Genomic DNA, 23,171 nt, shown 5'->3' with positions numbered 1-23,171 from the left:
CCCCCTAGGCCGGCTACCTTGTGCTGCCCCCCATGTTCAGACTGTTCAGGTTGCAGTGTAATGCTACATTCCAATGTCAGCTTCACAGAAAATGAATGGGGGCAGCAGTAAGTGGTTAAGTACCACAGATAGAGGTTGTCAAATGTGCAGATACTGTAAAGAACCAACGCTGTGGTGCAAGTGACCGAGCCAGGGCCATACCGGATTGCTGAATCTTGAGGCAGGTCTGAAGAGGGGGAGGGGAGACAAAGAACAAGAAAAAAAAGACAGGTAAAGAGAGAGAAAAAAGTGGGGGAGAGGTGGAGAGGGAGACGGAGTAAGAGGTCATGAGAGAAAAAGAGAGAGGGGGAGAGAAAGAGTGGGGGAGGTAAAGAGAGAATAGGACTGATTTTTGTTAAAGCATTCCAAGACTGGAACACTTTCATCATTGAACCTGGGTGATCCAGCAAACCTGGAATTGTTTTCATAAAAGTAATTTGCTATTTATTAGCAAATGTTTTTAATTCTGGACCAGATCCATTCTAGGTTTGCTAGATTACTCAGTTTCACTGATAAAAGTGTATCTTCTCCAGAAATTTAATAAATCAGGCCCAATGAGAGAGGGAAAGAGAGAGAGAGATAGAGGGACAGAAAAGCAAAATAAGAGGATAAAGAAAATCAGCTTACTTACCAGAGATCATTTGAGATATTGGCCCTGATGTACTAAAGCTCTCCAAGGCTGGAGAGAATACACTTTGATTAGTGAAGCTGGGTGATCCAGAAAACCTGGAATGGATTCCTTAAAATGATTTGCTATTTGCTAGCAAATGTTTTAAATCCTGGACTAGATCCATTCCAGGTTTTCTGGATCACTCAGCTTCACTGATCAAAGTGTATTCTCTCCAGCCTTGGAGAGCTTTAATAAATCAGGGCCATTATTCAGTCTTTACCTGCCAGAACAGGGCTTATTCAGAAATCTGGACCAGTCCATAATATATGTAAATAAACACATAATGTTAAAGGGGTCATTCTTTATTGTTATGCTAATGTAGGTAATTTCCCAAACCTGCTTCTATTAGCCTTCCCTAATTCTAACATGCACGCCTCTAGGCAAACGTTTTATACTCTTTTACATAATAAGTTGGTTTCTGCTTAATTGCTGTCAATCCCATTGTGTGCTAGAGCAGTAGACTGGGGAAACAATAAATGTGAATGAAATGATGTGAAAACCTTTTCAGTCCTGGAAGGTAGCACAATTAAGGACTGATTCAGTTATAAGTAGAAGAATGTAAGAGCTTTTCCATCACGACTACATGTTTCAAGTGAAAACTTTGGTAAATCATGCCGTATATTTGTGAGCAGACCTTGCCCTTCTGAAAATGTTGCTTATTGTGTGTAATATGCATAAAATTTGCATAGCTTCTGCCGAATAATATAACATCCTTGGCTGACAAGAGAAATAACATGTTCAAATAAAACAGTTCATTAAATGTACTTACATGCTTATGATTTTAAACACCAAATGTTCCCTACTCAGTATTTTATTATTAGAATTTATTCTACAATTTGTTATTTTGAAATCGGAATGCAAATGCCATAATCACATATCTAGTTATAAAGCAGGGAATCTGACATTCACTAAAACATTGCATGGTGGAGAATCTTTAAGGCCCATTTGTTTCAGTGAAGGTAATTGATTCTCCACCAGGTAATATTTCAATGAATGTCATTTTTACTGCTTTGTAAAAAGAAGAAAAAAGTAACAAAAAGAGATTACATTGTTTGCAAAGAATATGAAATTGTCCTATAAAAGAACTGCTATTTGATATACAGGTATAACTATCTAAAGCAGGGGTAGGCAAACTCAGGCCTTTAGGCCAGATACGGCCTAGCCAGTAGTCCGGCCTAATGCCCCCTTGGTTGATCCAGCCTAATCATAGCTGGCAGGGGTTGGCAACCCACGGCTCTTGAGCCTCCTTGTTATACGACCCTTCCCTATTTACCTTGGGCGGCGTTAACACTTCAGCCGCCGGGGTAAGGGGACATTCCTTCTCCTCCCTATGCATTGCAGAGGAGAGGGATTTCCCTTCAGGAGCATTCCTGGTGGGCGGCGCAGCCATCAGCACTGAATTTGAGGGAGAGTCTGGACTAGTGTGCCTTCTTGATCTCCTAAAATGGCCTAGTAGCCAAAAAAGTTTGCTGACCCCTGATCTAAAGCCTGTGGACGACCATTGTTCCTACAGACCTTTTAATATGAGTATTAGGTGTATTATTTTTAAATGATCCTGTCTGTTAATAAAGGTTAACTAAACCTTAGAAGATAAATGTAATATATTGTAGCTTACTAGTTCCTAAGTCTCGTGGCTGCAAGTTGTTTTTCAGGCTATAAACTGTATATAAAGCACCTGCTGAAAATGCAGTGGCACTGTCACTTCCTAAGAGCTGAGCTTAACCTCCTGAGCGGTTCATTTCTGTTCGGTTTTATAATAATAAATACATTTTTAAAATGTTTTTTTCAAAAATAAATTTTATACTCATACTATTATATCATAATGTAAATCAAATGTTGATGAAAGCCAATGTACTTTTTTTATACATATAAATCCACTGTATTTCATTCAATACAGTTATTTTGTACTGAATGCAACACAAGTAGATTTGAAATACCCACCCTGCCTCAAACGGAAGGTCCGCACACACCAACGTCACCGGGAACTCCCTGGTAACTCATCAAGTGCAGAGGAAGCTGGCCGGAGGAAGAAAGAAGACGGGCATCGCGGAGAAGGATGATAGAGGACGCCAGCGGATCAGGTAAGCGCTTTATTTACTGTTGTAAATGAAAAAAAAATGAAAAAAAAACGAGTGTGACTCGGGGATACCACTTGCAGCTTCTTTTTTCTACCCCACATTTAGGGTTACCGCTGGGGAGCTTAAAAGAAAAAAACAATCTTATCTTTTTGTTAGTAAAATACTAATCTCTTAATTTCCCATGCTTAAGAGATATATAAAGGCAGACCTGTGTAAATTCCAGTCTGGGTTACAACTATAGTTTCCTCCACAGATACAGTGAAGGAAGGAGTGTAGCAACCCAGGGACAGAAATTGTGCTATTTACTGGAAAACCAGGTGCAAATCTAAAAAAAAAAGAATCATGAAAAAGAAAACTAATGGAGTAATCGTATCTAAGGACTGCCAATCTACTTTATATCTGTTTCTATATCTACTGCCAATCTACTTTATATTCTATATATTCTATATTTTCCACTAACTGCTCCTTTGTTTTGTCCGTGTACATTTTTTCCACCAAAAGCGTGGAGGACATTCAAACACGTATGACGTGAATGAGTGATACAGAAAATTGCTGTGTAACCATCCTGTATTTTAAACATTTTGTATTAAAGTTGTTTTGTTTTTAACGGATAGAAATGTGGTTCAAAGTGGGATGAATTTTTTTTAAATAATTGTGAAAACTAGATACAAAATCTTTGTGCCTTGAAAGTCCCGATTCCCCTCAAACATTTGATATTTTGGTACTTAAATTTGGGGATGTGGCACTATGTTTTCTCCTATTTTTGTTCATGTTCATGAATAGTTCCAGGGAACAGAAATTCACACTTCTCATTCTTTACTGGAGTGGTTATTAAGTTTTCTTTTTTGGCATTGTTTGAAGTAATCCTTTGAATTCTGGCAGTACTAGCATGGATAATGGTACTGCATCACTTTTCTTTCCTTTAAAGCTGGTGGGTTCACCAGCCCTGTATCCCATGAATATATATATATATATATATATATATATATATCTATATATAAAACAGCTGATGGGCTTTAGAGACCTTCTCCTTAGAAAACGAATCCCAGAAGAGAAAACTTTGTAGTCCACCGTAGTTTAACTGTGTGGCTATCTACAGTATATATGTCTCTTAGTACAGGTGTGCTCAAATATAAGGGAAACCTATGAAACTGAAAAAAATTGACACCATGGGCAACACCATCCAATCTGAGAAGAAAAGTTACAACCGTACCAATCAATTTAATTTTCATAAATAAAGCTCCTGTTTATCTTTGTTAAGGTGGCCAATCACATACTGCTATGATCATTCAATATGATTTGACAATTAGCTGTGGTATAATTTTTGATCTCTTTTAATTATTAGCACAGATAGCTATGTGTGTTGGGAGAACCAATACTATTTCAGGTTGATTACGCGATCACTTTTCATTGATTTTCTTTTACATTTATAGCTGATAGATTGTAGTTTCAATCAATATTTTCATGGAAAAATGCTGTGTGTGATGCATTGCTCAATACATAAATCAATAATGAATCACTTCTTTGCGAGCATTTATACATAAATCGATCACAGTGTGTATGGCTTCCACTGAAGATGACAGATTTGCCAGTTTGTTGGCATCCAGAATAAGGACAAAAGACACTGCATCCCTTTGTCCTCTTGATGTATTGTAGTGCCTCTAAGAAGGTCAGAGCTTTATATAGTTTGAACCAGTGAAAGGAAAGAACAGGTTCAGCTATAACAATACCCTGTTAAAGAAGGAGGGTCAAGCAACCACAAGAACAGCTGCAGTTACCACTTCCATTCAGAAAGAATAGACTGCTGCAACAGCTGAGATCACCGGGCATTGTTACAGCGTGACGCATGTTCTGCATGAATTCTACTATGTGATAATAATATTAGGAAGAAGTGAATTAACTTGCAAGTAAAAGTTGTGGCAAATTTATTTTGGCTGTAGCAATTGCTCTGCAGCCTGCTATTTATATTTCAATCAGATATCAAATCTCAGTCCTGATCTGAAAAACATCGCCAATGTGTGTAGGCAGTCTCATCAGGGTCCCGCGCGTAATGAATGGCAGCTTAGTTCCTCCCTTTTTAAAGCTAAGATACCCATACTTCTTTAAATCAGTGCTGACACTGAAAAAAACCCTCTTTTTACTCATCTAATGGTTACATAGCACCCCAACCCAGATCCTTCTTCTTCTGTTTACAGGAGGCAGGACCCCTCTTCAAGTGTCACTGTCTGCGGGACATGGACATTACCTATGGGATATATAGAGCAAGAATACTCTCAGGATCTAGAAGATGTCTGCAGGTAATGATGTCAGTGCCAAAGGAATGGGTTTACCAATGTTCAGTACATAGTAATGGTGAAGGACAAACCAGGTCCCCAACACTGGGTAATAGCAAAGTTAAAAGAAGGTCCAGGCAGCATAGGCATTCCAGCACCTGAAAATGGCGAGGGACCAGGATGGAAAACTAAGCTGAATATTAAGGCCTTCCAAAGGCAGAATAAAATATACATGGCGAATAGATGAGAGGGGTAGGGAAGGGATATTAGGCTTTGCTGACATAGGCTTAGTGTCTGCTGTTTTGCAAATCCATTATTTGTATCAGAGTGACTCTGCGTTGACCCTTTGCCCCAAGATCATCTTGGGAAATACAATTTTATAAGTATGATGGAGGTTTTCACTTCTTAAGCTCATAGCATTGGGGGTTTCTGTCCTGGCTGACCTTTTATTAATTAAAGACCTTGACTTAAATCTTCAGTTAATAATATACTAGAAATTATTATTTTTTAGAGGTCCTGATTGTCTTGAAACAAAACATATACCTAGCTGTCTCATATTTTACAGACTGTGACAAGGGACCGGATTTATTAAAGCTCTCCTAGGCTGGAGAGAATACACTTTTGTTACACGGGTTGTTTCACTATACATATTCACACAAGCCCATGCCAATGAAGCTATCCAAGTAGCATTGGTTGAACAAATTACATTTATATTTAGGTATCACATTATCACACTGAATAGACAGAACATGTGCTGGGAAATAATTGGCTTGGCCAAATTTAGCAAAGTGAGAAATTTACAGGACTTGCTGAAAAGAGTTACAAAACAGAATTACAAATCTGTAAAACGGTTACTTCATATGAAAATACTGAATGTATTTTAACTGCACATTTCAGTGCTCGCTTTACAAAGTACTTTAAAAGCGCACAAGGATATCTAGCTCAACTTACACTGTAATATGGAATGAGTCTATACATAAAAGGACGGCTATTTTATTAGGTGATAAGCCTCAGTAATCTTTTCACACACAGCAATGCCGTGCACTCCATATGTCTGCAGACTTTCTTTCAACAAAAATGGAATGTATGCAAAACATAAAGGATATGGATATAGTAATATTTAGACCTCTATCCATTGGGCTCACAATATAGAGATTAAAATACCAAGAAAAGCATTTTTAGACATTTTTGGCCATTGACAGGTTTATAATGAAAAGCATTTGCAGGGTATTTATTAAAACCAAAAACAAATTGTCCTGAAGAAAACATTATTTGGCTAGGCACATAACTACTGTCACTAAAAGCAACAGATATTGGTAAAATTAGTCTGGGCATAAAGGCTTCAATGACCTCTACCATGAAAGGATTATAGGTAAATTTACTTTCTGTGTCAGTTGTGTGAGTCATCTTGAGTTATCACTACAGATGTATACAAATATATAATATGTATACAAATATATAATAAGGCATAGTTACCTAACCGCTAAGAGCCCTGATTTCTAATGGTCACACATTTTATTTATTTTATCTCCAAACTGAAAGACTAAATTTCTTGCCTTCTATGCACGTACCTCATACAACCCCACACTTAATGCCTACCAGTGGTTAGCACCAACTAATAATAGGAGCAGAACGAATGGCTGCCCAGGGCCACAGACTTCAAAGAGGTCAAAGAAATGTTTTAAGTTCAGTACTTTTCATAGAAAGACGATTTTTAACTTTTTAGATGAATGAACAATCATGCGCAAAACTTGTGCGAGTAAGTATATATGAGTAATTTGTATCAATTCAAAATTAAAAATGACATCCCAAGTTCCGTATTTGACATCATTGTGTTTGGACCTGAAAAGTCCCATCATGGTAACGTTCAGTGTAACATGGCCCTTTTTTGTTAAAAATCCTACTCTGATAAAGAAAATGGCTTTAATTATTACAGATCATTGTCACCATGAATTCTGACAATAGCAAACCCCTACAGCCATCAATAGTTTCATATTTTCGTAGCTTATCTTCACTATAGTACCACCCACCTGCTTACTAAGTAAGCTAAAAAGCATGTTCATGCCAGACATGTTACATGAACTAGTGAATTGTGTATAGCTGTATGGATCAAATATCAGAACGCTTGGTAAATGCCCCAGCATGCCGAGTTCAAAATGTCCCTAATGCCATATATCTGATACAGAGAGTAGGCGGCTCTCCCATGCAAAATCCTTGTTTCCTGTTTCTTGGGCAAGCCTGGGCTTCTCATCAGACAATAAATTCAAACTGAGAGAGAGTTGTTTTCTAATAATTAGCCATGTAAAAAAAAAACACTTGGTATTTTGAAAATTAAATAATTTATTTTATCTTATTTTATTCTTTGCTCCACATTGCTTATCTTTTGCATTATGTACACCACCTCTTGTGGGATTACTGGTGCGATAATGGTAGAACATTACTGAGCAATGTATGTAATTCAGGGTGATGTAGGAGAACTATTGGAATTCATGCATAGGTTGTTGTCAATCATTAATAGAGGTTCCTACACAAGGTCTTTCATCACATGGTCACCAAGTTTTATATTAACTAAGCTGCTGATTTACTTTCAATATAACTTTTGAAACTGTTTAAAATTTTATAGTCTATAGGATTATAGTCAGGAGTTTTACATCTATATTAGTATGTTAGCTGATCTGACTTAACTCTGCTCTATTAAGCTAAAATCGTGTTGGTTGCTTTGAAATCCTGCACTTTGCAGTACTTTAATAAATAAGCAAGAGAAATACCATAAGCTAAGTGATACAGCCAACATCCAAACATTTCTGTTTTACGGATAACAAAGTAATCATCCTCTTAAGGTGTAAATGCTTGTTGGCTAAAACCTAGAACTCTTGAGGGTCAGGTCAATTTTAATGTCACCATAATGAAGGTTATGGAATAAATATCATTGAACCAAAAAGGTTTTCATGTACACCAGAAACAACACATTATGTAAATCTTTATGAACCAACATTTTAACATACAAACAAAAAAGCACATTAAAATGAGATAGTATAGTGACAGTCAATGTTGCATGTTGTATTTATTACATTATTATTATTTATATATATATATATATATATATATATATATATATATATATATATATATATATATATATATATATATACATATATATTGTATGTGCTCCCTTAATCCCCAAGTAATCCCCTAATTCTAGTTCTTCACCACTCATCTAGACTCACATTTACTATCGCAGTCTATCTTGCAGCCTGTTGATGGGTTTGGGCCACTTCCATGGGGCTATGAATAGTCCTAGGTGACTTAGTGGCTCACTGCCATAATTGTGGATTTAAACCTTGCATTGTGACCTTGATAATTTTATTTGTCATTCTGCCATAAAGATATAGTGTGGTTTCATGAGTAATGTACACTGGAATAAAATATGAATTTATAATTCTTTTGTATTTAATTATTTCAAACTTTATAAAGGTAACATTGAGATCAATGTAAAATTGATGTATGTTAAAAGATGGGCATGAAGAAGCTTTAATCGTTTAAATTTAAGTTGTACTGTGTGTACGATCCATCAAGCAAATACAGTCTGGGGCTCCCATTTGTAGGCGTGTCCTCAGCATTGTCTCGTGGTTCTCCCCAACACAAATTCCAACAATCAGATCAGCAGGAAATCACACATGCGTGTGCCTTACTTTGGGAATAGTAACCAACAAATATTGATTATAAAATAGATCAGACCTGTCAGTGTAGTGTAAACTAGGCAACAGTCTTAGAAATGAGCATTGACACACAATAAATTTTTGTAGTTACTATAAGAATATTGCTCTAGGCTTTTACAACTCAGAAAAGGTAGATAATTGTGACACTGATTATTTCCAGTCATGTTTTGTGAATCTAGGATAGGGAAGTGCCCATGGGTCAATTTTTTTTTTTATTTGCCTCAAAATATTACTAGTCCCTCCAAATATGACAGAGCTTTATTATCAGAAATATTTAACAATGACATCAGTTACATTTTCCACAGAAAGTTTATCATTATCATCCATTTTTTATTCATCACTGGAAACAACAACAAAACTTTCCTATTCCCTGGACATGTAACCATAGTGCTAACTTCATAATCTCCTCCATTGGCTATGGAAATCATCCTTGTTTTAGTAAAATCAGACTAAGCAGTATTCTTACTGTTATGCAGATTTGGAACAGAATTTAGAATAAAATGAACTGGATAAGAATGTTTGACTTTATTACAGCTGCAATGTTCCAGGGTTGTATTATCAGTTCATCGATTGGCTTCATTAGACTTAGAACTGTATTGGTTACTATTAGCAATATCTTAATTTTTCTGCTATTTTTATAATTTCAGCTTTGTTATTTTTAAAGTATATTAGGTTTCTAATAACTGACTTTGTGGTTCGTGTGTGTGTGATGTAAAGAAATTCTCTGGCTCTGCAAGAAAGCTGCAGTAATTCTTTAGTGATCTGATTACCTTTGTTCCTAGACAACTGATGATTCTATTACATTCCTAAAAAAACAGTGATAGCGGCGGGTCAAGCTTTTTGATATGGAGTCATAATGGGACATAGGCAATAATTCATTATATAATACTAAAAAAATGTATTACCTAGAATGATATTCACAACTATGTTTAAATCCATTATATAGTGCTACGTTTAGATAGAGAGAAGAGAGAATCAGAGAAACAGAGATAAAGAGAAAGGGGAGAGAGAAAATTAGTTTTTTTTTTTAAGTTAGAACACTACAACTGCTAAGACAGTATGTTGGATCACATATTTTTTATACTTATTTGTTCTGAATGAAGAAATCTTAGGAGAAGACAGAGAACTTTATAATAATAAACAGGTCAGAGTACAAAAATAAGTGTTGGTATGTATGTGCCACCACTGTAACATCAGCAACAATTGTCATGAAGAGTATTCTCAGCCATCTGCTGAAGCATTGTTACTTTAAATAAGATCACATATGGGATGGAGCTGCAGAAGCGTTGGGTTTCTGTAACCTTCAGATCTTCTTTTGTCTCAGATATCATCAGACTGCGCAACAATGTGTCAAGACTGGAGACAAGGGAAAGGCTTGTTTAAGGATGGGGCTAACCTACCTAGCACTGCCAAAAGTGGGCATGAGTTTATTTATAACTAGTTGGGGGGATATTTATTGTCTCCCTGAGCGGAGTCCTGAGATCTGGTCTTAGAAGTCCACTGGCAACAACACCTTGCAAAGCAGCTTAACAATGGTAAGAAAATATAGGCGGCATGTACCATTGTGTGTAGTTACACATATACAGTGCAGAGGCTGTGGGATAATAAAATAGAATATATTGTTTTACATTTTATTATATTTAATTTAGATGCTGTTTTTTGTTTTAGCCTTCTTAGCATCTTTGTGGAGAACTGTTCATGATGAGAAAGTGAGGGTATTACAAAGTGCTGTAAAATTATGCTACCTATTACGATAGCCATGGGTTGTGTGATTATATATATAAGTGTAAAATATTATCCAGGTATACAAACAAAGGGTTAACACAAGGTTTATGATAAAGGCTGACTCCAAAGCTTAGACACGTAGAACACAGCTTCACACCATTTATGCTATGTTATATTCTAACACCATAAGGATCTTTAGTTTGAGTGTTGAGAAGAAAAAAACTATACAAGGTTTATTTATTCTCTTATTAACATACATTTGATATATGATTTAAAATAACATAACTGGGTAATGTATATGCATGCTTTCAATACTCATGAATTATACATAGTATAGTTTCTACTCCTTGGTACCAAGGCAAGCTGGAACTTTGATTGGACATCCATGATAACTGTAATATGCACTTTGCCCTGTGTCATAAGACAAAGCAATGCAGGAACAAAGGGAGTCAGTGCTGAACATCCTATTTATATCAGCTATATGACTCTTTTATACTACATATTCTTAAAAAGCTGTTTAAATATGTTGTGATTTATGGAAGTTCACCTAAGCTTAAATAATATTGTCAGTGTCTACATAAATGCTAGCATTAGTCATGATATCAGTTAGTCTGTTACATTTTCCTCCCATTGTGAATGTGGATGTATAATACTTAAACCGAAGCACAAATTTTAATCAAAGCTGTGGTGTGTTGTGGTTAAGTACTCTTCAGCAAAAATATACACAATAGGATCAATTATTTGACTTATTTGTGCAAAAAATGATAATTATCTGTTTAGTACAGTAACATATAGCAACCAACAAAACTTGGGCCTGAATTAATGAAGCTATCATGGGAGAACCAGGGCAATCCAGCAAACCTGGAATGGATTTCTCAAAACTCATTTACTGTTAGTTGGCAAATGTCTTCAATCATGGACCAGATCTATTTCAGGTTTGCTGTGTCACCCAGGTTCTCCCATTATAGTCTATTTTCTCCAGTCTTGGAGAGCTATAATTATTCAAGCCCTTTATTTTCATCTCTGTTTTAGTTTTTTAGAACTTGGTGGGTTGTGGCTTTCACTGATTTTACATGCTATATGTTCTATAATCTTTGCATTATGTACTGAAAATTCTGATCTGTTTAGCTAGCCAACAGCATACCTGGAATGCAGATTTATTTGTTTTTATCCAACATCTCCATTTTTAATAAAAAATAAGATAGCATATAAAATATGGCATACACAATTGCTACACAAGCAGCTTTATACATTTCCATTTCATTTTATTTTGCTGTATGTTATTTTAAAGCAGTCAAAAACTCAAAAATATATGCAATACAATATGGCATTCTTTAGGGTTTCTGTACAACAAGGAGGGGTTTAGCCCTTCAAGATGTAATGCTTGTGTGACTGGCTTGCTGATTTTCTCTTAAGTCATTACTAAGATACAAATTACATTTTAGCCATCCCTTGTGAATGATTTTTTAGCTTGGTGAGATGCTCCTTTAAGCGTTAACACCCTAAAAGGCTGCACACACTTCAATCTTCTTATCAAAACACTAATACTGCACCAGTTGGTTAATAGTGAACCAGACCCTCCCATTGAGCAATCAGGTTGTAAAAGACAGAGTGAAACAAACAGCTATAACTGAAAAAGTATGAATCTGCAATAAAAGATGCAAGCACTGCAAGTCTATGCAATGTACATAGATCACCCAGGATTTCTGTTTTGTTTATGTTACCTGATTCACAGCAGCAGGTTGCTCTTTTGTGCATCGACCCCTGCAGTGTTTTCCTAAAAGTGCTCTGTTCAGTAGTCGCATATACTGAAAAATATTTTCTACAAAGCACGACTAGTAGCCCTGCATTGTATGTCAAGGTGCTGAGGGCCCACCAACAGCCTGGAGTGTTGGAGGCAAGAAGATCATTCTGGCTGCCAAAGGAGCAGGGGATGACCATAGTGAAAGCAATTTTTACTTGCTTCTTAGTGTGAGGACATATATATATATATATATATATATATATATACATTTGTATGCCAATGTTTTTCTCCAGACAATCTTGGGAACTCCAACTCTTGGGAGTGGTTGAATATGCATAGATATAATAGAAATGTTTCTCTATTATTAGACAAGCTCACACATTCCATTAGGGAAAGGAGTGAGGAATGAGACAAAGATCTGACTTTGAAGCTGGAGGTTGAAGTTTGAATACTGAGCCCTATGGCCTTAAAGTCTCCTAGTGTTCAAGGAAGATAAAAAGTAGTATTTCTCATGTCTTAAAAGAAACCTGTCAAAGGAGAAAGATGGGCCCCCAATTCCACCATAACTTCCTTCTTAAAGATCTGGTGATCTGGTTGTCCATTAGATTTTGTAACATCAGTAGCCTGATGTCCCTGAGGCAAAACAAGTATGTAATGAATAAAAGCAGATCAGTGGATTCAGTTTTGAATTGGTTTACATGTGTTGAACAGGTATAGTATACAACAATGACTTTCACAAGTCTGGATCCTGAAATGTGATGGCCATTTTGGTCTGAGTGGATACCAGTGACAGCCACTGATGAATAAACATGACCCACAAAGGAAACAGTTAGCAAGTCTCAGAAAAACAAGGGAATATAGAATGAATAGCTGTGTTTGCATGGTACATACAAAAACTGTGCTGTGCAGTACGACTAGTGTCAGAATAACTAGTGGTATTTGGACTTGGCAAACTTTCCTAAAATTGGTACATGGATAACACCAAAGCATCAACCCCCCCCCCTTCTGTCTCCCCCAGTCTCCCACAGGCATTTATATTTTACTGAGATATATGCGTAGTGGCATGAACTGAAACTATTGATGTGCAAATATTTTATGTATTTTTCTGACTTTTTACAATTTTACTTAACTATTTTAAGTCTCCCAAGAAAGCAAAGAAGAGAGCAGAAGGAGCCAACTCCAATGTATTCTCCATGTTTGAACAAACCCAGATTCAGGAGTTTAAGGAGGTGAGTAAAAAAAGCCAGATATTCTGTAATGCCAATTAACCTCATGTGGACCTAAGATCTCAGTTGGTAAGACAAATATTGAATACCTAAGTTTATAAATGATAGCCAAGATCAATAAAAACAGTGTAAATGTTGCATATATAAACACCAACCAAAACAAGGCATCACAAAGTAGTCTAATAGAATATTAGAGTATTATTTCTCTGTATATGTATGTGTGCAGAGCCTACCCTCTTAGCCCAATCCCCATGTATATTACCAACATCAATAAAGAAAACACATTAACAGAGGGTAACAGTGTATACATTAATAATGTAGCGTAGTGTTTACTTTATTATGTGTATAGATTTATTCTGAGCATAGGAGCTATAAATAGCACTTGTTAGTTTGTCGGTATAGTGTTCCTTTTTGCTCTATACTAAGCCATGCTTGCTTCATATGTACTGTAATTATTGCTAATATTAAAACTGCATTTTAGATTTGCAAGATCCCCTGGTCCCATTTCCTGCCTATACTTGACCCCCATCCTCTTATTCCCCACACCTATTTTGTTGCCAGTTGAAGCATAAAGAAAGGGCCCCGTGTAAGCTCCAAGTCACTCCAGTTGAGGCTTAGACCTAACAGAACTACTTCCTGGTGATTGGCTGCACAGTCAATCAGTAATCTATCGTGGGAGATGGGGAATGAGTCACATGCTTTCCGATGCAAAGAAATACCTGGTATTAGTCTTTTAGCCACAGTCCTAATGTTTTATTCATATATGTATCAAAAAACATTGCAAAACAAATATCAACATATTCACATCCAGATACATTTTGAAAATTGTCAAAAAGAACAGATAATATTCTTTAATTTTTTCTATATGAAGGCATTTACCATCATGGATCAGAACAGAGATGGCTTTATTGACAAAGAAGATCTTAGAGACACCTTCGCTGCTTTAGGTATGAAATGATACAGAAAAATTATTAGTCTATAAAGAACAAAAGAACATCAACATTTTTTACAGATTCAACAATTTAGGACTACCAAATCTAAAGCATATTTTGCCTTACACAAATATTATATTCCTAATTACATGTCCATATATTAGAATATATTCACAATGTTTTAGATATTTCTCACTGTCACAATTTTAACAACATGCTCTTAAAGATAATCATCACTCTGAAATTACACATTTCTAGGGTATTTTTTAGCCTAAATTCTATGGACACTTAAAAAATATATATAATAACGGTGATGTAAGATCTCCAGGTCTGTATGCCTGGTTTGGATAAGAGATGCAGAATATTCGATGAGCATGACAGCCAAGCAACTAACAATTGCAAGATGAAGTCAACAATAAAAGCAACATGTCATTAATTTACCTTTCACCTAGCTAAACACGTAATCACTCCTTATCCTTAAACTATTCCTTAACACCAAACCCTTATGTAAGAGTTAACCCACTAAAATACTGGACATAGAAGTGCAACAGAATGTTAGCATTTAATATGACCAAAAGTGCTTCCAAACACCCAATGCTTAATGCAGCTGCTTAATGAGCTATTTATTTGTAATCTGCTTTTACAAATACTGTTGCAATACTGAGTTGCATAGGCAGACCAGATTTTCATCCATCATCATATTTACTGCCATCATTTTTGAATCTCATCCCATAATTGTATTGACCTAAAATGCAAAAGGGTTTCACTATAGAATATATGGGTTTGATTTATAAAAGCTCTCCAAGGTTGGGGAGGATACACTTTTATCTGTGAAGCTGAGTGATCCAGCAAGCCTGGAATGAGTTTCTTTGCTAGGAAACGTTTTGAATCCTGGACCAGATCCATTACAGGTTTGCTGGGTCACCCAGCTTCACTAATGAAAGTGTATCCTTTCCAGCCTTGGAGAGCTTTAATAAATCAGACGTAATGAAAGTGCATTAGACAAAAGGCACATGCAGATTTGAAAATAATATTTTCTCAACCTTAAATGGGGGCAGTTGTTAGCATGGTTAAGGCCCTAAGAGTTGTTGAGTTTTGGCCCTAAGAGTCTAAAAGCTGATGTTCAGGGGATTACACAATGCTAGTACAAAGGCATATTAAGATACTATTTAAAGTACAGTTAGGTATTTTAAATGTCTACATAACTAGTTTTAATAGCAGTCTTTTACATCTGACTTTTCCTAATCCCTTGTTATCAAATGTTACATTCTCAAAACATACATTAGTGAAATAATATACATAACTCATCCACATGTCCATACAAGAAACTGTAACATTATCCACTTAATCATACAGGATTCGGTGTACATTATAACCACTATAGTGTGTACAGCTGTCCTCTGAATTAGGAACAGCTATATATAGACTATTTCAATAGACGTGTATTGCCCTTTGATACCAAAAGCATCTCATTCCAGACAGTTATTCAATCTTATTAGGTATTGGAAATGTATCTATTTAAAGAACACCTAGATGACGTGCTCAGTAAGGAACTAATCAATTGATTGCAAATTAATGTAGCTGTTTGTGAAGAAATGATAACAGATATTTTCTGATATTTGACAAGGTCGCCTGAATGTAAAAAATGAAGAACTGGAAGAGATGTTACAAGAAGCCTCAGGACCAATTAACTTTACTGTCTTCTTAACAATGTTTGGAGAAAAGTTAAAAGGTGAGTACCAGACTATGGCAAGATTTAGCCTTAAAGAAGGCAATCAAGCTAAGGCTATAGGAGTAATCACGTGGAGGGTAAAGTTGGTATTGATGCTATTCAAATACACCACAAACATTAGACAAGGACAGCCAAGAACAGAATTTAAAAAAAAATGCTAGGAATGTTTATCACCTGAATACTTAATGTACCAAGTTTTAAATTAGATTTTTTTTTCTTACTATATGGCCAAAAGTCCTGTTACAGTTTGTTAGACCTCACATTCTTAAAGCGTAGCCCCTAACATGATATTGCACTACCAGACCTCTTACCCAGAAAGTCTTGAACCTAATTTGGAGAAGTGTCCTTCAATGTACATGGGTAGATGTGATGATTAGTTGTTCACAATGTTTGTCTACATAGTAAATGTATGCATTGTATCCTTATCTCTATCCTGTTGTGTAGTCGTGTTTTATTAGCTGCCATAGTATTCAAAAGGCAGCAACGTACAAATTGTGGAGCCACTGAACTGAGCATAACATGGATTTGGAATTTGCGCATGATGACAACATCGTCATTTGTAATATCTACTGTTTTAATAATTTTTTGAAACTTGTATATATTTAGTCTCCGATGTTACTAAAAACATATTCACAGAAGTTAGTTTATTAAAGGACACGCAAATAAATGTAATTTAGACATTGTCACCGGCATTAGACTATGACTATGATAGAAAAATTTGATTGGGAGTCCATTTCAAGATAATTAGTGGTACAGATTTGTAACGTGCTATATAATATGTTAGTGCTACATAAATACATGATAATACTTAGAACAAAAACTCTAGAGTTGGGTTTCAGTTAGTTTTTAACAAGTCATAATCATCAGCTATGTGATTGTATTACATTGATGGGAGGCTAAAAAAAATTTTGTGCAATTTATTATATTAGGGCAAGAGCTATGATATGCCATATATTTTATTTTTAATATATTTGTATTATTAATATGGGGAAAAAATACATACAACACCAAATAACTGATTGGTGACAAAATAACAAAATGGTTAGAAACAAGATACCTGACTGTGTTTTACAATTAGAAGCTAGATTAGGTATATGAAGACAAAGGTAACATACCGTAGGTCATATTAAAGTACTTGGGCTACATGTATATCCTACTGCATGCACCTGATAGGCAGCAATCCCAATGTTGAAATTATGAAATGCAGGATGCAATAATTATAATAAATATATCATATATTTTTTAAACATGTTTTTTTTTTAAATTACATCTTTCCTTACACAGATGAAGAGGTCAATGAAAGCTTATTTTAAAGTATTTTTACTGCTTGTTCAGAATATGTAACAAAGACAAAATGCAATATTTAATATTCCTTTGCCTTGCAGGTGCTGACCCAGAGGAAACCATTCTGAATGCATTCAAAGTGTTTGATCCTGAAGGAAGTGGACTTCTAAAATCAGATTAGTAAGTATTGTACTCATGCAAGACATGCAGTAATGGATTCCTGGTCCTGGCCGCCTTTAAATTGTCTTTTTATGTTTTATTTTTAGTATTCGAGAAATGCTTATGACCCAAGCTGAGAGGTTCACAAGTGAAGAGGTACAATTCTCAACTCTTCTGCTTTGTTCTTAAATGAAAGAAAACCAGCTTTCTTGCTAACCCTAACCACTAGCTTCAGATGGTAGTTGTTCTGTGTTTTAACATTTTTTTTGGTAGACTAAGTGAGCTGTGAAATTAGCTTAATTTCTACATTGCATGTAATTACCCTAATTTACTTGTATGATTCAAATACTGTATTAAAGGGTGGAAACAATCTGGTCAGAAAAGGGGGTTATATAAGAAAAAAAATTGCTATCTGTTTTTTTTTTAATACATGAACCTAAAGAAAAATACTTTTGATTTTCAGTAGACCTTGTGTTCCTTTGTTGTAGGTCGACCAGATGTTCACAGCTTTCCCCCCTGATGTCACAGGAAATTTGAACTACAAGAATCTTGTTCACATCATCACTCATGGTGAAGAGAAAGAGGAGTAAACCAGCATGGTTCTTGACTTTTCCTCAGTGTCCGTCTGGCATTTCTATCTCATTAAAGTTATTTTTGACTCAGATTTTTTTATTCTTATGTTAAACCTTGAGTCATATGACATAGGCTTACCATGGAAGTGTACAATTAGCATATTTTCCTGGTAACCCTGTGGCGTGTTTCTTAAGAGATACTTCAACCTTCTGCCTTGTAAAACCATTAATGTGAACACCTATGTAATATAAAATAATAAATTATATTTCTATATCTGCTAGAAATAGTAAGCAGAGGTGACTCCTGTGTTCTCCTGAAAATGCATCAAGCTTTTTTTTTATAGAAATGCACATTATTTAGCATTCTGGAGAATGCCATCAATTGTTGTTTGTGCACACTGCACCATCTGCAGCAATGTCCAGCACTTGGCACTTCCCTGCATTCTGTCTCTCACTTTTCTAGTTGATAGCATTTTATGAAACAGATTCTGGATCACCAACAGAGAAAAAAATGGAAACACTTTTTGTAAGGTAGAATAGAAAACCTGATGTATTGTTTTCTGTGTCCCAAGTGCTTATTTTCTCTTGCTTTCTGTGTAATTAAACCAATCTTTCCAAGATAGAAAGTAAGGGGAATATGCCCTTTATAATTGTCCTGGATGGCAGTTAGGCTGTGTTCAGATTGGGGGTGAGTTCATGGTACAATATACATATACAAATATATACTTTATATACATGTACATCTACATATAGCATCTCCCTCATGGCTGATCATAGAAAATGAACAGGGGTAGCAGTGAGCAGTTCAGTACTGCCATCTGTAAAATATGTGAATTTGCCAGCTACCAGTACCCACATAGGAACATCTTTGTCAAGACTTATTTTACATTATAGATATACACTTAATTTTCTTGTACAGACATTCCCAGATATTTGCCAGTCACCTGGATTATTATTTTGTTGAGTTTAGCTAGGTTTGATTTTTCAGCTAATGCTCATTAATATTTCTTATAATTCAGATATCAAGCTAATCCAAAACAAATTTGTTTAGTGCAAAAACATACACACTTGGGTAATAAGTGCATACCTATATTGAATACTTGAGTAGTTGAATTCTGCATTTACGCAGCTAAAAATCATTCTGTGACCATTTCAATTTTTTTTACATTACAGAATATCTGGCTTTTTTACTAACCTCCTTAAACTCCTGAATCTGGGGTTGTTAAAACATGGAGAATACATTGGTGTTGGCTCCTTCTGCTCTCCTATTTGCTTTCTTGGGAGACCTAAAATAGTTAAGTAAAGTCGTGAAAAGTAAAAGACCAGATAAAATTTTCTATTCTGATTCATTGCCATATACAGTAAGAAATATTCTGAAATTGCTTTTCTAGTTATTACTAATCCACCACGTTGAAACAAGATCAAAGAAGGTGTAAAGTTACCTGTAAGTACTGATACAATTAGAAGAAGCCTTTCAGAAAGAAGCCCCAACAAATTCCCAATGTTAAAAAAAAAAGACGTGCTGAAGAGGTTACAGTTTGCCAAAGAACACACTAATCGGTCTAAGAAATTACACAACTTTTTGTGGAATGGTGAAAGGAAGATTGGTCATTTTGGGTCTGGGGACAGTTGACAACCCCCAAAAACTTCAGTTCAAGCCACAGTTCACTGTGAAGATAGTGAAGCATGGGGGCACAAGCATCATGATATAAGGCAAAGACCCCAAACACACCAGTAAACAAGCAAAGTTTTGGTTCCAGACCAACAAGATTGACGTTATGGAGTTGCCAACCCAATCCCCAACCTTAATCCAAAAAAAAAATGTGTTTCTGAGGCAAATCAAGGAAATGCAGAAGAATTATGGAATGTAGTCTAATCATCCTGGGCTGGAATACCTGTTCACAGGTGCCAGAAGTTGTTCATCTCTAAGCAACACAGATGTGCAGCAGTTCTCAGAAGAATTGGCTTACAACTAAATATTCAGTCATATTAATAAGGAAAGGAAAGCAAAATCTTAAGACATTTTTAGATTTATACAGTAAATCTTTGAGTTTGTAAGGAAAAATGCAGATGTTGATATTTTTTGAACACCTTATATTCCCTTTTGTCACTTTCTGTAAAGAAATAACACAAATTTGATCAATTTTTCTACCTGTTTTGATTTGGAATAGAATGTGCAGTGTCATCAATGCATTTGCCTGTATGAAATAAAAGGTATTACAAGGATTTTGAGCTGTTTTCACTTTTTAAACACACTGCTACTACTCTGAACACATTATATTCAGACATAACATCCTTAAAGGATAACTTTACTTTTAAAACACATTATTAGTCCCTGCACACAGAAATCTCTTTAAAATCTCAAGGGAGATTATGAGAGACATTATTCATGTCTTTTTGTTCTGAAAACTGTCCCAGGATCACTGTACAACAGGGCCCACAATGTCATTTTTTTGTTGGCCCCCAAAGGAGTACTAAACAAGATTTGCAGCTGGCCTGCCGCTGCATTGAAATAGCGCCAATTCTACAATTCCTGGCATCACTCACGACCATGAACCAGCGGCCTATCTGCCTATGCGTGGCCCCACATTGGACTGTTTTCTTGACGCAGGGAATTGTAGTAGCGGTGCTATTTCAGTTTCATGTTTGGCCCGCCACTTTGTCTAAGTTTTTAATTTTGGCCCACTGTGTATTTGAGTTTGAAACCCCTGCTGTACAATGCTGCAACTTTTTTAATTAGTTCCTTATTGACCACTGGGTGGCACTGTCCTATCTATTGAAGACCACTTATAAAAAAGTAATATCCTCCACAACTGGCAAACAAACACTCTAAAGCTGCGTACACACTTCCAATTTTTGTCGTTGGAAAGGATCTTTCACGATCCTTTCCAATGACAAGGGAGTGCACGATGCATGAGCGGTGCTGTACATACAGCACCGTTCATGCTCTATGGAGAGGGGAGGGGGGAGAGCGACGGAGCGGCACCCTGCTGCGCGCTCTCCCCTTCCCTTTCATTACGATCGGCTGTCGTCCATCGTCCGTGGATCCGGCAGGTCGCTCGTCCGGACGATGGACGACACCGACTGTACACACGGCAGATTTTCGCCCGATAATTGGCCGATGCCGATTATCGGGCGATAAAAATCTGACGTCTGTACGTAGCTTAAGAATAAATACAAATAAAATACAGGTTTAGAGAGCAAGAATAAACAGTAGTCCCAGGATATAATATATTGAATTAAAACATACCTAAACTGAGATTTTTCACTTTACATAAAAGGGTAGAGAACCATTTTATGTAAAGTAGAAATGTATTTATTTTTTTTTTAGGTGCAACATTCTTTTTTTAAAATTAATAAGATAATTTTTGGCCTCCTAGGCGGTTGAGAATGGATGGGAGCGCAAAGCCATCTTCTTTTCCGGGTTCTTCATCTGTGTATGCGTGAGATCGGCAAAGTTTTCTCTTTGAGCAAAAAGGCTCCTCAGGCACGTGCAGAAGGAGCACCAAAATCCTCCCGTGATGCCTGACGTAGGTATCCCGGGAGGATTTTGGTGCTCTTCTGCACGTGCCTGAGGAGCCTTTTTGCTCAAAGAGAAAAATTTGCCGATCCGGAAGAGAAGATGGCGGCATCTAGATGCCGGACACCCCTAGAGTGATCAGACTGCCCTGCGGGATTGAAGGTAAGTGTGTTTTTAAGTATTGTATGTATATTTTCTCTCTGTATCTCATTGCGATTTTCCTTTTTTTTCTTGTTTTGAGATGGGAAAACAACAAGTGAGAGACATTCTTTACAAAGTGAGGGAAAACTGCTCCCCGAAGAAAAATATATCTAATTCTTTTAAGTCATTTTATTGGGCCTTTTGTGATCTCTGATTTAATCAACAGTTTGTTACAAACTTTTCCCTTTATCTCTGGCCACTCCATTATAAACAGAAAGTTTACCAGATCCGTCATTTCAAGAACTTTCATGGAATGCTCCAGCACCTATTGACAAGAAGGGCTTCAGACCTTAAGATCTTCCTGCATACCAAGTATCCTATTAGGTAAAGATTTTGCATAAATGCTATTTAGTAAAGCCAGGACCTTAATGAGTGGGAAGACCCAGTGAAAGTAATGGGTAGTGTCACACTCGCTGCTCTTCTGTTTTCTCTAGATCCAGATCTCTCCCCCTAAGTGATGTCACTTCAACCATTTAGGAAGTGGCTCTCTTGACTGGCTAGTGTACCTAAAGGAGTGGTAGCGGGTCGCTTGGTATTTGAGCAATGCCCTGTTTGTAACCCAAGTGCCTTCTGTCTCTCAATTTCTCTTAGAGACCTCAGTGTTTCCTGTGACCTTCTTTCTTTCACCCCAGTAATCCTGTGTTTTTCAGTGATTCTATATGCTTCTGTGTTCCTACAAACCTTCCTACTACAGGTACACTACAACTTTTCAGGTCTTACACAAGTCTACCAGTGTTGGAATTTACTCTCCTGCTTTTTACTGTTAGATATTTTTGGATATAGCAAAAATATTCAGTTTTGTTTTCCTTTATACCTTCAACCTATGTTATGTTGTAAGCTGTTTAACGTAAGCTGTTTCTATTGGATCTATGTATTACCAAATATTGTGTCTTATAGCTTGAGTTGTCCTTTACTCTATTACTGGGAGTAGCAACTGCACACACATGTGGAGTGTTAGTAGAAGTGAAAGCAAACTAAACACAAACTTTGGAAAACAAACTCCAGAATTATCTGTGTAAGACATTTGTGGTGTTCAAAAAGTAAATTAAGTTTCAGAGGTCCCATATAGCCAAAAACATCTCTGCAAGAAACCTCTTTGTGACCGTTCAAACTATGTTATATATTCCACCAAATGGGTGTTTTTGTGAAGACTGAAGAAATAGAAGCTTTTGTGGATTTTGTCAGAGACTTTAATGATAGACATTCACTATGAAACAAATTCATTACTAGCATGGAAGCCTGTTTCTTTACAATAGAGAACTCTCACCAGTCTTTTGGGGTTGCAACAACTTATCCC

At 36.2% G+C, this 23,171-nt stretch overlaps 1 protein-coding gene across 1 annotated transcript; it reads left to right on the top strand.

The window, feature by feature from the left end:
- The first annotated feature begins 10,228 nt into the window (after window positions 1-10,228).
- MYL2 (myosin light chain 2) lies at window positions 10,229-18,245 on the top strand. The gene is made up of 7 exons (XM_072413778.1): window positions 10,229-10,314; window positions 13,388-13,477; window positions 14,346-14,421; window positions 16,034-16,138; window positions 17,524-17,602; window positions 17,689-17,737; window positions 18,070-18,245. Exons 1-7 carry the CDS (start codon window positions 10,312-10,314, stop codon window positions 18,169-18,171), a joined length of 504 nt encoding a protein of 167 aa, XP_072269879.1. The 5' UTR covers window positions 10,229-10,311; the 3' UTR covers window positions 18,172-18,245.
- The last annotated feature ends 4,926 nt before the right edge of the window (window positions 18,246-23,171 follow it).

This window comes from Pyxicephalus adspersus, chromosome 6 (assembly GCF_032062135.1).
Source record: "Pyxicephalus adspersus chromosome 6, UCB_Pads_2.0, whole genome shotgun sequence".
In the NCBI taxonomy this organism is placed as follows: domain Eukaryota; kingdom Metazoa; phylum Chordata; class Amphibia; order Anura; family Pyxicephalidae; genus Pyxicephalus; species Pyxicephalus adspersus.
The sequence above is the reverse complement of the archived record's forward strand: the minus strand, read 5'-3'. Positions and strand labels throughout refer to the sequence as shown.